Here is a 15,220-nt window from a genome sequence, read left to right on the forward strand (position 1 = left end):
CGGTTCTCCGGCCCATCTCCGGCCTTGTTCCTGTAGATGGCTAACTTTTGATTACTTTTGAAACCCGTATTAAATAGGTTTCTCTTTCGATTTTTGTATAGGTTCTGTCGAGTAACAAGTGCCAGAGTCCGAGTGAAATGTGTAAGCACTTTATCCTGTTTGGAATTGAATTATTACTTCCTACATCCATGAGAAGTACTAATATTCTGATATAAAAACCCCTCAATGTTATCCATTTCTACTGAAATAATCGTTTCTGATTCTAATCCATAAGTAGAGTATGACATGGACTCCGTCTGTGTTGGTGTTAGCTGGCGGGCGTGCTCTGCATTTTTGGAGTGTTTTTTTTTTTTTGTTAAAACTAACTGGAAAGCGCTCTAAGGGGGTGTCGTGTGTGTGTCGGCGAGCGCCGGCACAGACGGGGTCCATACTTGTATATTTTCCCTAGAACTTGTTACAAATAACTACAAACTTGACATTGGCTAATCTTTGTAAAGCCAGACGAGAGAGAAAAAAAAAAAGGATGACATTGACAATTGAGATTTTGATTTGACAACCATAAAAAGGTGGCGGCCATAGAGTAGGATTATATTGTGGCCACCGACCAGAAACAAAAGATTGTGGCGGCGATTACTAAACATGGAATAAAAGGAGAAAAGTAATTTCAAAATTCCTGATCTGATAAAGTGATAGTGTTCTTCTAATAAAAAATAATAGGCAAGATAAGTTCTGTACAGGTTCCATTTAGTTTCCTTAAAAATTAAAAACGTTAAACTACTTATTTATTGTTTTACGATTCAATGGTGTTCCAGTGAAAAATGCATAGGGTAAGAAACTGCGTAATTTTATTCGTGTTTAACTGAATATTTGAGTTTTAAACACCTTTTTATGAATAATACTAAATACTTATTATGTGGTCAATTCACAAGGTACCTACCCAAACACTTTTTATTCATAAAAACTTGTAATTGAATCTAATTTTCAAGTTGATTCACCTGCACTCTCTGCACCTTTGTTTATTTATGTTATTAATTATCTTATTTAAATAGTATATAAACTAAAACAAAGTTGCCATTCCCATTTATCTCTGTAATTGCTAATAAGTAACTTCTAAACATCTTGCTCATTTTTATGAACTTTACTAGTAAGTTTTATTATTAGTTATATACCTACAGCCTGTCTGTCTCTAGGATGCAAGCTATCTCTTCCTTCCTTTTCTTCCTTTGCTTTACTTTTTAACCGACTTCGAAAAAGAAGGAGGTTCTCAATTTGTCGGAATCTTTTTGGTTCCTTGTAAGGCTATCTCTGTAAAAATTCACCAAAATTGGTTAAGTAGATAGGCTGTTAAAAGGTAACACAGGCAAACCTTTGCATTTATAATATTAGTGGATACTACAGATAAAAGTTATACAACAAGACTTCTGCCAGATTGAGCAGTAACAATGATTATTACTTTATTGATTTTATTTCAGGACATAAGGTCATTTTTCACAGTAAAAAAAGTAAAGAAAAGGGTAGAGGATGAGGACAGTGATGTTATACCCGAATCCCCTGAAATTGCAATTGTAAATAAGGTACTTAATGTTTTATATTTTTGATTTATTAATATAAATCAATATAATATAATAAGTAATTCTCACATAAAAAATAAAAATCTTTTACTCTTTATTTCAAAAAACTCAATACTCAGTGCACATAATAAAATTAAGTACTTAAGTAATAATATCAACAGAAGTGCTGAGAAATTATAAGATTATCTAATATTGGAATATCCTGAATAAATAATAAAGTGTAGTACTGCTGTTTTGATAGTGAAAATAAAAATAAATAAATAATAATAATATGTTAGATTAGACTTTCACAAATTGATAACCTTGCAATGTCTGAATTTTATGAGGATTATACTTCCTCTTCATCTTCATAAAACTCAGACATTAAATGACTGATTTTTAGAAGAAACAATCACGAAAACGGAGGCAAATCCAAGAAGATTCTGACGAAGAGATCTTTTCTCCACCAAAGAAAAAACAGATTGAACCCAAACCTGCTCTAAAGGAGGTCAAAGCGGTTGACATATTTGGCAGTGCCCCAATCAAAAGATCCGAACCTATAGTTAAGAAAACTAAAAAAGAAACTGAGACAGGCATACATTCAGATGAGGAATTTGAAAAGAGTTTGTTACAGATAGATGAAGTTGACAATTCAGTGTATCCCAAATCACCTAAAAATGAAAATCATGTGACTAAAATAGATGCTATTGATAAATCAAAGGATAAACTTGGAAATCATGATTCAAAAGATTATACTAACTCTATAAACAGCGATAAGAAAAACAAATCAACAGCTCATAAAAGTAAATCAGACAAGACGAACATCAAAACAATCACGAAAAATGATTTGAAATGCAGTATTAATAAAAAACACGAAGAATCAACTTCTCACAAGAGTAAATTAGACAAAGTTGACAATGATCAGACAATTATAGTTGACACTGAAGATGATGAATTTGAAAAAGGTATTAATAAAAGAGACAAGGAGCCGTTTTTACATAAGAAGAAGTTAGACAAAATTGAAAATCATGGGTCAAAAGAAGAGCTAAAACATCATGATAAAAACAGTATTGATAAAAGAGATAAAGAATCAAAATCCCACAAAAAGAAATTAGGTAAAGTTGACGATGATCAGATAAACGTTGACACAAAATCAGGACGAAAAAATCATGAATTTAAAGACAGTATTAAAATAGACACTAAACTAACTCCACACAAGAGAAAATTAGACAAAATTGACAGTGATCAGACAACTATAGTTGATACCAAATCTGAAAAGATCAAGAAAGACAGGATAGATTTCAGTGATTTTCTTAAAGATGATGAAAAAGTTGATAATGAACATAAATCAAATGAACCTAAGCAAAAAAAAGTCAAATTGGACAAGAGCCTCAATGAGTCTGGTATGTATGAATTTTTGAATTGCTTACAGAATAGAATTAGAGAAATGGAATTAACAACTTGATTTAAAGTTCAAAATCCAGTCTAATTGACAAGACATCATTTTCTGCAGTGAAAGTTATTTTTTTAGACAAAAAGTAGCCTAGATTACTCTTGAATTGCATAGCCCTCAGATGTTCAAAAAATAAGTTTGGCAGTTGCAAATTTATAATAGGTGTTTGAGTGTTGGTCATATTGTGAACTTTTATTAGTAATATACAATTATTTCGATTAACAGACATTACCATTTTATTTATATATGTTTTAATTGCCAAATAATGTTTATTAATGATTAACAAAAATTGAAAATTTGATCTAATGTCATTTGCAGTTAAAATTTGTTTGGCGATTAATAAATCAGCCCTAAAGACGTAGAGTATAAATATTATATTAACAATAAAAATTGTCCATAGCTCTTACAGATGAAGAGAGGCACGAACGAAGGAGGCATTCGGCTGCACTATATAAAAATTACCTGAACAGATCTGGGCCTAAGCATTTAGGATCAAAAGAAATACCTGAGGTAAGAAATGAATGTCCATTCTGCACATTCTGCCTTGAATGATTTGATGGTAATAGCTAAATTACAACATTAATATTGTAATTTAAACTGGGTTTTTTTTTGTGTATGGAGATACTGTATGCTTTAGACTAATTTAGTATTGTTTCATGTTCGCATCAATATATTTTTTGTCACAAATAGCCCCTAATGTCTGGCCGTCGCATCGGCCTAGTGAGAAATCGGGCTTCCTTAAGACCCTCAATATCTGTTGGTTCTACTTGTACCTGAAAACGCAGTGTGCAGATTGAAATCTTGTGTTTGTACCTTCTAGGGTCCGCCAGACTGTTTGAAAGATTGTGCGTTTTTACTCACTGGCGTGTTGGATTCGTTTGAGCGAGACGAGGTTGTTGCTGCTATCACAAAGTATGGAGGATGTATCAAAAGTGGTATTAGTAGAAAGGTGATTATTTATTGCATTACATATTTCATTTGACGCATTATAAAGGTTCAATATGCATTAACCCTTTTTTAATGCATGGGAGCAGCGATTGAAAAGGATATACTACCATAATCTACAATCTTCTATGTTTATTGAAAGATTCTTGTTGATACAAATTCAAACCTATCCTTGCAATAAAGTGCTGGTTTGTTCTTGTTATAATAATTATTATGATAATGATTTTATAAAATTATAGTTTTATTTCTGTACTTACTTAAGTATTTTTTTGTTTACGTGTTTTCCTTGCAAGAAATTTTATATCACAGTAATTAAAGTGTCAATTCAAAGTTTTATGGAAATTCTTCTTTACATTCTTCCTTTACAACCTCTGCAACTGCCGAGGGTCACTGGTCTGGTAGAGATCTCTTATAGAAATAAATGCTTCCATGTCCATTTTGATGTTTTTCTTTTGCTGTTATAAATTTTTGGTACAATTAAATAAAATAAAAATTGTATATTGTATAAAATATTTACACTTTTGAAAAAATAGGTAACGCATGTATTAGCGGGTGACGAGGCAGGCCCGGCTAAATTAGCTAAAGCGGAAGAACTCGGCATTAAAATCATTAACGAAGACGAATTTCTGAAAATGATCAAAGATTCAACTAACAGGCACAAACCCACAAATTCCAAAGAAACCAAAAAAGAAAATGACGAAAAGAAGAGCGCTAAAAGAGACAAATCAAAAGAAAAGAGAAATGACTCTCACAAGGAAATAAATAAAAAGATTAAAAATGAAGATGTTAAAATTAAAGAAAGTAAATTAATTTTGGCCAATGGTAATAAGGAAAGATCGGTGTCACCAAAAACAGTTTTGCCTAAACAAGAAGTGAAGCCTGAAACTAAACCAGAACCAATAATTAACAATGGTAAGTTTTATTCTTTCTGCAGCATTTCTTCTTTATTTTAATTGTTTGAGTATTACATAGTAAAAGGTCTTAAATTAATTGTATAGGAATAGTCTACTCTAACGGGCATACAATCTAAATATATAAAAGGTGACTGACTGATCTTAAACTGACATAAAACTTTAAAAGCAATAACAATTAACCTTGTTTTGCGATTGTTTAGTATAAAGTATAGTAAATAGTTAAGTGAAAGGTATGTCTTCTTCTTTTGAATGTTCAATTACTGATGACAGAAAGAGAGAAATCGATCTGTAACTATTCACTCACTAACCAACATTTATTAGTAAGGCCGTAAGATAATTTGATTTTGCAGATGACACACATAAATCAGGATTGACCGACAATTTAAGCTTGATGTGGGTAGATAAATATAAACCTACCAGCCTGAAGCAGATTATTGGACAACACGGAGAAAAGAGCAATGTTAAGAAGTAAGTGTAGTAGGAATTAAATAGAGTATAGTCCGTACAAAATGAAGCGCCATTTTAACTCTATGGGTCAACTCTCATGTCAAAAGTTTGGTTCACCTTTAAAATAATGACCAAAAATCGTACTATAGCACAAGTAAAGCACAGGTCTTATAGCACACGTAAAGGAATAAATCTGAAAACCATGAATTTGTGGTTACATCACAGAAAAAAAATTAAAATGTGTTTTAATTTTCAAAGTAAGATAACTATACCAAGTGAGGTATTATATGAAAGGGCTTTACTTGTACATTCTAAAACAGATTTGTATTTATTTTTATTTTTAAGCATAGTAGATTTATCGTGCAAAATGTCGGAAAAATACCCGAGTACGGAACCCTCGGTGCGCGAGTCTGACTCGCACTTGGCCGGTTTTTTCGGTTCCTTAGTTGTCTTATTAGATTTTAGTAAATGAAGTTTCATCAGCTTCGCCTTAGCGTTCTGAGTGTCGGGCTATAATGTGACGTCATGACAAATCCAATATGACGAATACGATTACATAATATATTTTTTCACAGATTATCAAATTGGCTGACCCAGTGGTACGTGAACAGAAAAGCAAAAATACCCAAACCCAGTCCGTGGGCGAAGGATGACAACGGCGCTTACTATAAAGCTGCTCTTTTATCTGGACCACCCGGAGTGGGTAAGGAATTATATTTTTAGATAACTAAATAACATAGGTGTAATAATTTGCTAACCGATAGCCGTCCACTGCTGGACATAGGTCTTTTGTAAGGTTGGTTTTCTGCCCCCACCTACTTTAGTTGCGCTCATCAGCTTTTTTCTGTTTACAGACTAGCCCTTGGCTACAATTAGATTGGCAAATGAAAATGCAGTCTAAGATAGAACAATCTTGTCTAGAAAATACCTATTCACCTTGAAGGTACCTGTTTTAAAAGTTGTGGGGAAAACTGATCCTGGAAGAGTGTCATATCCGAGCGATTTATAGCTAATTCAATATAATTGATCCTAAAAGCATGCTTTTTACAATTTTATCAGGGCAATTGATCTATCTATCATTAATCTAGTAATTTCTTTAGTGTCAAGTTTTCATCAAGTTATGTTTTTTTCTTTAATTCGTAGGGAAAACAACCACAGTATCGTTGGTATGTAAAGAGCTGGGCTTTGATATGGTCGAGTTCAACGCTTCGGACACGAGAAGCAAAACTCTTATACGGGAACAGATTGGTGAACTGTTGAGCACTACTTCACTATCAGCTTATGCTAGAGGTGAGTATTTCTATTTTACTAACAAATAGTAATATTGTTTCAATATTGTTCATGAAGGATGAATTGGGGGCATTTTCTGTGTGTTAGTGGATATCCACTAACACACAAAATACCCTACCATATGGTACCATACCATACCATATGGTAGTGTGGATTATGGAAGGCGAGGTATGGATCTAGGCTCTCTAAGGCTCAATCCTCATCATCACTTATAGTGAGTCCACGTGATTGTTTTCTCATTATTATTTAAAAAAAAAGATATGTTACCCGTTATGGAGAATTTCTTATTCTATGATTTTCTATACACCGAATCTTATTTTGTAGGTGCGACAGGGAAGGGTTCTGTATCCAAAAAACATGTGCTCGTTATGGACGAAGTAGATGGCATGGCAGGGAATGAGGATCGCGGTAAGAAGTTTAAATCCATCCCTACTTGGTCCAGTTTGAGTCATTGGATTCTGTGGATGATTGTGCTAGAAGACTCATTGATGACGAAGCCCTGGTCAATTTTAAACCTCAAAGCTTGGAACATCGGCGCAAAGTTGCCTGTCTATCAGTATTCAACAGTATATATTTCGGAGAGTGCGCCAAATAAATTTTTAACCTGGTTCCTCCTTCGTACCGCATCCGTACATAGTCGAAATTTCTCTCCACTTTAGTTAAAATTAAAAAAGGCATGTCGTAGGCAAGCGCGCTCCATCTTAGGCTGCATCATTACATGCCAGCAGGTCTGATTGCAGGAAAACACTAGTCTATAAATAAATAAAAACCTGATTTTATAAATGGGAAAAATTTGTCCTTCCCTTTTCATGGCTCAATCGCTTAAACGATTTTGACTTTGGCACAGATGGCTTGCATCCTGGATATGAATGCCGAAAAATCTATGGGATTACTTAAAAGCTTTATAACTTCTTCAAGATACCTGCCTAAATTGCCTGAAAACATACATATTTCTCTTAGGTGGTCTCCAAGAACTCATTTCATTAATAAAATCCACATCTGTGCCTGTGATCTGTATGTGCAACGATAGAACCAGCGAAAAGATGCGCTCGCTACTCAACTATTGCTACGATCTGCGCTTCGACAGACCCAGGGTCAACCAGATCATGGTATGAATATTCTTTATTACTTAACCACCCTTCAAATAGTATATAAAGGTACATCCACACCTGCGCACGCGCACAAACCCAATTTGAATAAATGATTTGAATTTGAAATCTGAAAGTTTGACCGCGTGGCGCAGGTTTGGATCAGCCTGCAAGATTTCATTATTATTCTATTGTTTTTGCTAGTGCGCGATGAAATCAATCTGCTTCAAAGAGAACGTTACTGTCCCGAACGATGTGTTGACGCAACTCATAGAGGCAGCCGGGCACGACGTCAGGCAAACTTTGCATATGCTGTCCGTGTGGGTCGCGGATTCGAATCTAATGGATCACGATCGGCTGAAGAGCGAAGCTGGGAAAGTTAAGAAAGATATGAAGATGGTAAGTGTCAGTGAGTTTAAAGCCGGCCGCATATTGCCTGTTAGAAAAACACCGCTCATACATTTCAGTCAGAGCTTTGCCGAATCGGACGTATGCGTCCGATTTTGAATGTAGCTTTGCCTCCTTGTATGTGTGGCGTTTGAAATAACAAGATAAACCCGACCCGACTACTTACTACCCGTGAACTGCCGATAGATATAGTAAAATTGTTTTTTTGTCGCTCTGTGTATTTTAAAATTGCACTATATTTATATTTATGAACTCAGAATTTTTTCTGATTTAATTTGATATCCCACTCGATACAATAGCAAAAAAATATTTTTGGAGACGCCTACTTTTTTGGATGTAACATCCGTCAGGTCGATATTTTCGTATAAAATGTAGCCTGTAACCAGGACCATAGTAACGAATCGATTGACATCTCATTCATCAAAATCGTCTCAGTAGTTTAGGCGCTACGGTGGAACACACATAAATACAAACCTACATACATACATAGACTGCTAAAATCATAACCCTTCCTCTCGGCTTCGGCTTTGCCGTAGTCGGGTAACAATAAGAAAGAACCTGTATGTTAATTTTGTCTAGGGTCCCTGGGAAGCAATCCGGCGTGTTTTCAGCGCGGAAGAGCACCAGAGAATGAGTTTAAACGACAAAAGCGATCTGTTCTTCACAGACTACAGTATTATGCCGCTATTTGTCCAAGAGAACTATTTGAATGTCGTGCCCCACGGGCCTGGGTGAGTTTCTTCTGTAAATCTTTTTATTAGTTCTTAATAATGATTAGTTTTAGATTACCACCTTCAATCTAAAACCTATATAAAACTAGATTACTGATATCAACTAAAGCGAGTTTTGAGTTTTACAGATCCTTCACACAAAAAAGATATAAAAGTATTTTTCAACTAAAAGAATAATTTATTTGGACCTGGAAAGCTGAAATTTTGCACAGAGGTTCCCTTTATAGTGTAGGCAACGAGCTTTTTTCGGGATAGAGAATAAAGATTTATTTTTTTAGCATGATAAGTCATGAATAGCGATTGATAATTCATTCGAATAACATTCGAACTATTCGTTTCTTGTTGTATCCATTAAAAATTGAAAAAACAATCGATTGTTTTCGAATGTTTCATAGTCTGCGCACTATGATGAATAAATCGGAAATCGAATGCAATTGCACAACTGATTTAGATTATCGATTTGCTCGTTTCAAACCGTCGTTCGCTCCGTATTTGTAGGCTTAACAATCCAATTTACAATCAATTGTCGATTTTTATTCGATTGTTTTTTGTGATGACGAATAAATCGACATCGATTGTTCGATTAACTTAATTATTTCTTTGCAACAATCGTCTATCGCTAATCGCATGAATTCTTAATAGTGCACTATTGTCAAACTTGTTTCCGAGTTTGTTGATAGTTCTTCTCGCATTTGACGATTCAAAAGTAATTGTTTAATTGAATTTAAAACATATATATTATTTAAACAGAAAAGCAAGTTTTTCGAAGCGAGAGACGCTGGAGCGCATGAGCCGCGCCGCTGACTGCATCAGCTTAGGCGACCTCGTGGACGCGAGGATACGACGCTGCCAGGCCTGGAGTCTACTGCCCATGCAGGTAATGTAATATATTAAAAGTTAAACATAATAATAGCCTAGATTTGCTTGGATCCCACCCCGGCGCAAGTGGGATCCATAATGTTTCGTTTCTGATACTTTATTTTTATTTTGTTTCTATTATTTTACTCTTTATTGTATACTAGCTGACGCCCGCGACTTCGTCCGCATGGATTTAGGTTTTTCGAAATCCCGTGGGAACTCTTTGGTTTTCCGGGATAAAAAGTAGCCTATGTACTAATCCAGGATATTATCTATCTCCATTCCGAATTTCAGCCAAATCCGTCCAGTAGTTTTTGCGTGAAGGAGTAACAAACATACACACACACACACATACAAACTTTCGCCTTTATAATATTAGTGTGACTAGATGATGCCCGCGACTTCGTCCGCGTGAAATTTAAGAATCCCGTGGAAACCCATTGATTTTCCGGGATGCAAGCTACCTCTGTACCAAATTTCATATAAATCGGTTAAACGGATGGGCCTTTAAGTATCCCGTGGGAACTCTTTGATTTTCTGGGATAAAAGTAGCTTATGTCCTTCCCCTGGATGTAAGCTAACTCTGTACCTTTCATCAAAATCGGTTAAACTGTCAGGCCGTGAAAAGGTAGCAGACAGACGGACACACTTTCGCATTTATAATATGGAATTGGATTTATAGTATGGAATATTTTCTAGTAAACATTTTTTAAATATAATAATAATAATGAGATGTGTAAATAAATGAGAGAACTACAAATAGCCTAGCTGTACGTATTTGATTATATTTTTCCGTTGTTTTGCTAACACTGTTTTGTTTCCCAGGCGATGTACAGTAGCGTGATGCCGGGGCACTTCATGGAAGGGCACATAGCGGGGCAGATCCAGTTCCCGGGATGGCTGGGGAAGAATTCCCGCGCTACCAAAATGCGACGCCTAGCGCAGGAAATACACGCTCATACCAGACTCAGGTCAATATCTCCCTTTTCGTGTTTTCCAAATTTTTATACTTACTACTTTTTTGACTTAATTTAATTCTAGGACTGAATTTTGTCTAATTTTCAAAAAAAAATGGACTCATCCAAATTCTGAACCTTCCTTGAATCCGTTACCTGTTGTGTTAATAAACTGATTTTCTGCATAATACCTTCGAGGCAATCTTATAGGCAAGCACTCCCCAACCTAGTACACCTAATCATTACTTTTTATTAACCATGATTGTCTCCAAGCGCAAGCCTATCTTGCAATAAGTTAACATTTTTGACACTTTTCTACTTTTCCTAATATCATTAATAAAGATTTCCCTGAATTCTTCCATTTTCCACATCACAATTTTTTAAGTCCTGCCAATTCAATAACTTCCAAATTTCTATACAACCAAATTGGGTCCTTTTTATTTTTTTATGTCACCAGAGTATTTTAAATGTACCTAAAATGTTTTTTCCTCCACAGTACAACCGGCTCAAAATCCTCAATATTTTTGGACTACTCAACGCATCTACGAGATGCGATCCTAGATCCATTAATAAAAGACAAGTCGGAAGGCATCGACCAGTCCCTTCGTGCTCTAGAGTCTTATAACCTATTGAGGGAAGATCTCGACTCACTTGTGGAACTGTCCTTATGGCCGGAGAGAAGAAACCCCACTGTGTTGATTGATCCTAAGGTAAATATGATAAAAAGGCGGCGCGGCGGTAGCAAAACCTTTATTTTCAGATATATTTGACATCGCATTTTGTCGAGACTCAAGATTCTACTAGAATCAGTTTTTGTAAGCTCTTGATTGTGATCTCACCTTGTAAGTGGCGATACAAACTGTATTGTCAGTTACAAGCTAAGCCAAGCTGTACTGCTCCTTAAAAGACGAGGAAGGAGGAAGATAGAAAAAAAAAATTGAAAAGAGCAACCGCCGAGTTTCTTGCTGGCTCTTCTCGGTAGGAACGGCATTCCGAACCAGTGGTAGATTATTTTGACGATTCAAAAGCACTTGTAAAAGTTTAATTGAATAGAAATATTTTGAATTTGAAATGCATATTATTTTGACCAGGTAAAAGCAGCCCTAACACGAACGTACAACAAGACGGCGAGTGCGCTACCCTACGTGCCGGCCGCGTTCAAGAAGGGGCGTGGCGTCGACGACGGCTCGCAAGAAACCTCTCAAGACGACGTAGAGGAGGTTGAAGAGGACAGCGACCCAGAACATGACCCCATGATAAAGGTAAAAATAAAGTAATCGAATCTATGATTAAACTTTTACTGTACATTAGCTTATGCCCGCAACTTCGTTTGTGTGGACTACAGATATCTAGCCCATATTTTACCCCCTTAAGGGTTCAATTTTTAAAATCCTTTCGTAGCGTATATCACACTAATATTATAAAGGCGAAAGTTTGTATGTGTGTGTGTGTGTGTGTGTGTGTGTGTGTGTGTATGTTTGTTACTCCTTCACGCAAAAACTACTGGACGGATTTGGCTGAAATTTGGAATGGAGATAGATAATATCCTGGATGCAAACATAGGCTACTTTTTATCCCGGAAAATCAAAGAGTTCCCACGGGATTTCAAAAAACCTAAATCCACGCGGGCGAAGTCGCGGGCATCGGCTAGTCTAACATATATCATAGATAGCGCCATACCAGTAATTAAGCTGTGAGTTGATAGATCAGTCAATCAGTTACTTTTCCTTTTATACAGGGTGTTTGGTAATTAGTATATAATGACGACACGTACCCATGCTACTTTGATCTGATAAATACAATGCTGAAGTAAAATGACGAAATAAAATTATAAAAATTTGCAAACCAAATTTTTTTTTATTTTTATGACCAAGTTTTCATAGCCCTAATGTACCCTAACTCACTGAGATCGTTGAAGATGGCCAACGATCTCAGTGAGTTAGGGCATGTTAGGGTCATGAAAACTTTGACATAATTTTTTTTAAAATTTTGTATGGAAATTTTTATAATTTTATTTCGTAATACTTCAGCATTGTGTTTATCAGATCATAGTTGCATGGGTACGTGTCGTCATTATATACTAATTACCAAACACCCTGTATATTTAAGACTAGTGATCCTCCACGGCTTTTGATTGGTTGGTGGTTAGCACACCTGAGATTTTTGTCTCAATCATTTGTATGGGATTACATCTTTGAAATACTCTTGCTATCTACATATATCTTTGTTAATCTTTAGGTAGTTAATAAAAGTTCTGATGATTTCTTATTTTTGTCTCAGAAAAAGAAAAGTAAGGATAACGAAAAGGCTGGACCTAGCAAAGCTTCTGGAAAAGGAAAGAAAAATGAAGAACAGCCCAGTTCAAGCAAAGGGAAAAAGAGCAAAACTAAAATGGCTAACAGTAAAAGATAGGGAAGAATAAAAAAAATACAATTGTGAATTATGTAAAAACATGTAACACTGCATGCATAGCACACCCAGCCTTGTAATAGTCAGTATCATGACCAACCCTCCGGCCCACTACTGAGAACAAGTCTCCTCTCAGAAAGAGAAGGATTTAGGCCATGGTCCGAATATTTAGGTACAGTATAGAAAACTCTCAGGTATGCAGGCTTCTTCAAGATATGTTCCTTCAACATTTAAGCAAGTGATATTTATTGCTTAATATGCATATTCCAAGAAGTTAGAGGTGGGGTAATATATGTAATCTTTACAAGAATATTTTCAATTTGCTGTGTGTGATTTTCATTATAATATATTTGATTTGATTAATACTAATAATATATAATTGCTACTGTGATTTTTAATACATTTACGTCCCAAATTGTCTGACTGCACAGACAAATTTTTTTTTTGGATAAAATAAGGTTTTTCTTTGCTTGTTAAAGAACTTGTAAGCAAGTGTTTCAGACATAGATTTATAAATGTCTCGGATCACTGACATTCTTCATTCAATAATTTTATTATAATTAGGTAAGTATGTAGATTGTGGACAGACAGCATTGGGCATGTTTATTTTTCTTATTATGTGACTAACTTCAGTATTCTGGAAGTACAAAATTATGAATAAAATTTACTGGTTTAATATTTTGGTTTTTTTCTTTCTTTTTTAAGCTCCACACATTGACCTGTAGATAATAATCTATTTAAGTAAATAATATACTTAATCATTCTTCAAACTTTGGATTCTCATGATAAAAGAAACTATCAAACTAAAAAAATGAAAGAAAATAGAAGAAAAATAGAATAGACAGAGGGTGTTTTAATTATTTTAGTATGGAGCATGGCCTACCTACATGTTTGAAATGCTCTTTTCAAAATAGCGGCCACACATGAAACCTGCATTAATTAATAAATAGCTGCACTTTCAGAGATATAAACTATTAAAGTTGTACTGGTGGCTAGACTGTTGTACTGATGACTCCACAAGTAAAATGGTGGAACTACTAGGTAAGACAAAATATTCACTGCCCTGCGGGACACATTGGCCTGTGAACAATTCATTATGCACTTTACAATTATTTTCCTATTAGAAAAATACTGGTAATTGGGCACCATATTTTGAAGCACACTTGAAGGTGTCAAAAGGTGTGTAAGCCCTCCACCCATAATTATGTTTCCGACTCCTGACCAATGATGATCTATAATGTTCTACGTACTCTGTTGTGTCACTATGACGTGTTCCTCTTCACTTTTAAAATATGTTTGGATGAGGTTTACATAACTGGACTTATATAATCTTTATATTAAAAAAACTGAGCCACATAATATTACCCTGTGTTAATAACAGTGGTTTCAAAGGTACAAACAATAACAAACACATGATAACACTGATTTATTATTACATAATTGCACCTAAATATTCACATACTTCTAGTGTTCTAATCTTTGCGAATTTTTGCCACTCTAGGGTCATCGGGTCTCATCACGACGTAAATCTTCTTGTACCTTCTGTTATCACCGTCGTTTTTCACATAATCGTAACAGGCGTAAGTTCCCAACACCAACCCTACGATCGCCAGACCCGAGGAGGCAAGAACTTCAGGGATCTCAGTCCAACCCTGTTGAAATAATTGTCCGAAAGTACGCCGGGATGCTTGGGCAGCCATAGCAGGTTGTATTCAGTGTGTGAATTCCAAAAATTTGATTTAAATTTTACAAAATCCCAAAACTTGTCCTCCACCTGTCCACTATCCGTTTTGCGCTTAACAAGATTCGTGGTCTGTGCTTAACAAATGTCAATGTCACCTGTCACACAGTAGGTTGAATGAATTTTTTTTTTTTCTCTCTCGTCTGGCTTTTACAATGATTAGCCAATGTCAAGTTTGTAGTTATTTGTAACAAGTGAGCTAAACTATACAAGTATGGACCCCGTCTGTGCCGGCGCTCGCCGACATACGCATGGCACCCCCTTAGAGCGCTTTCCAGTCAGTTTTAACAAAAAAAACACTCCAAAAAGTCACAACACGCGCGCCAGCAAACGCCACCACAGACGAAGTCCAGGTTGAATGAATGACATCCATGTGTTGAGTGTTACATCCATAGCTAATAAACCAATAAGGATGTTCCACACCATTTGC

The 15,220-nt window shown here is 35.4% G+C and overlaps 2 protein-coding genes across 2 annotated transcripts; one reads left to right on the forward strand and one right to left on the reverse strand.

Annotated features, from left to right (window-relative positions):
• The first annotated feature begins 618 nt into the window (after positions 1 to 618).
• LOC123864364 (replication factor C subunit 1) lies at positions 619 to 13,727 on the forward strand. The gene is made up of 18 exons (XM_045904741.1): positions 619 to 827; positions 1,473 to 1,574; positions 1,954 to 2,953; positions 3,404 to 3,513; positions 3,824 to 3,952; positions 4,482 to 4,860; positions 5,213 to 5,330; positions 5,885 to 6,012; positions 6,453 to 6,599; positions 6,924 to 7,007; positions 7,560 to 7,708; positions 7,892 to 8,086; positions 8,675 to 8,826; positions 9,577 to 9,703; positions 10,510 to 10,655; positions 11,137 to 11,350; positions 11,732 to 11,902; positions 12,921 to 13,727. The coding sequence occupies exons 1-18, from the start codon at positions 819 to 821 to the stop codon at positions 13,050 to 13,052; spliced, it is 3,492 nt and encodes a 1,163-aa protein (XP_045760697.1). The 5' UTR covers positions 619 to 818; the 3' UTR covers positions 13,053 to 13,727.
• A 731-nt stretch (positions 13,728 to 14,458) lies between these two features.
• Positions 14,459 to 14,846, reverse strand: LOC123864401. The gene has a single exon (XM_045904807.1). The coding sequence runs from the start codon at positions 14,747 to 14,749 to the stop codon at positions 14,522 to 14,524; it is 228 nt and encodes a 75-aa protein (XP_045760763.1). The 5' UTR covers positions 14,750 to 14,846; the 3' UTR covers positions 14,459 to 14,521.
• Between the last annotated feature and the right edge of the window lie 374 nt (positions 14,847 to 15,220).

The sequence above is a fragment of the Maniola jurtina genome, chromosome 4 (assembly GCF_905333055.1).
Source record: "Maniola jurtina chromosome 4, ilManJurt1.1, whole genome shotgun sequence".
Classification (NCBI taxonomy): domain Eukaryota; kingdom Metazoa; phylum Arthropoda; class Insecta; order Lepidoptera; family Nymphalidae; genus Maniola; species Maniola jurtina.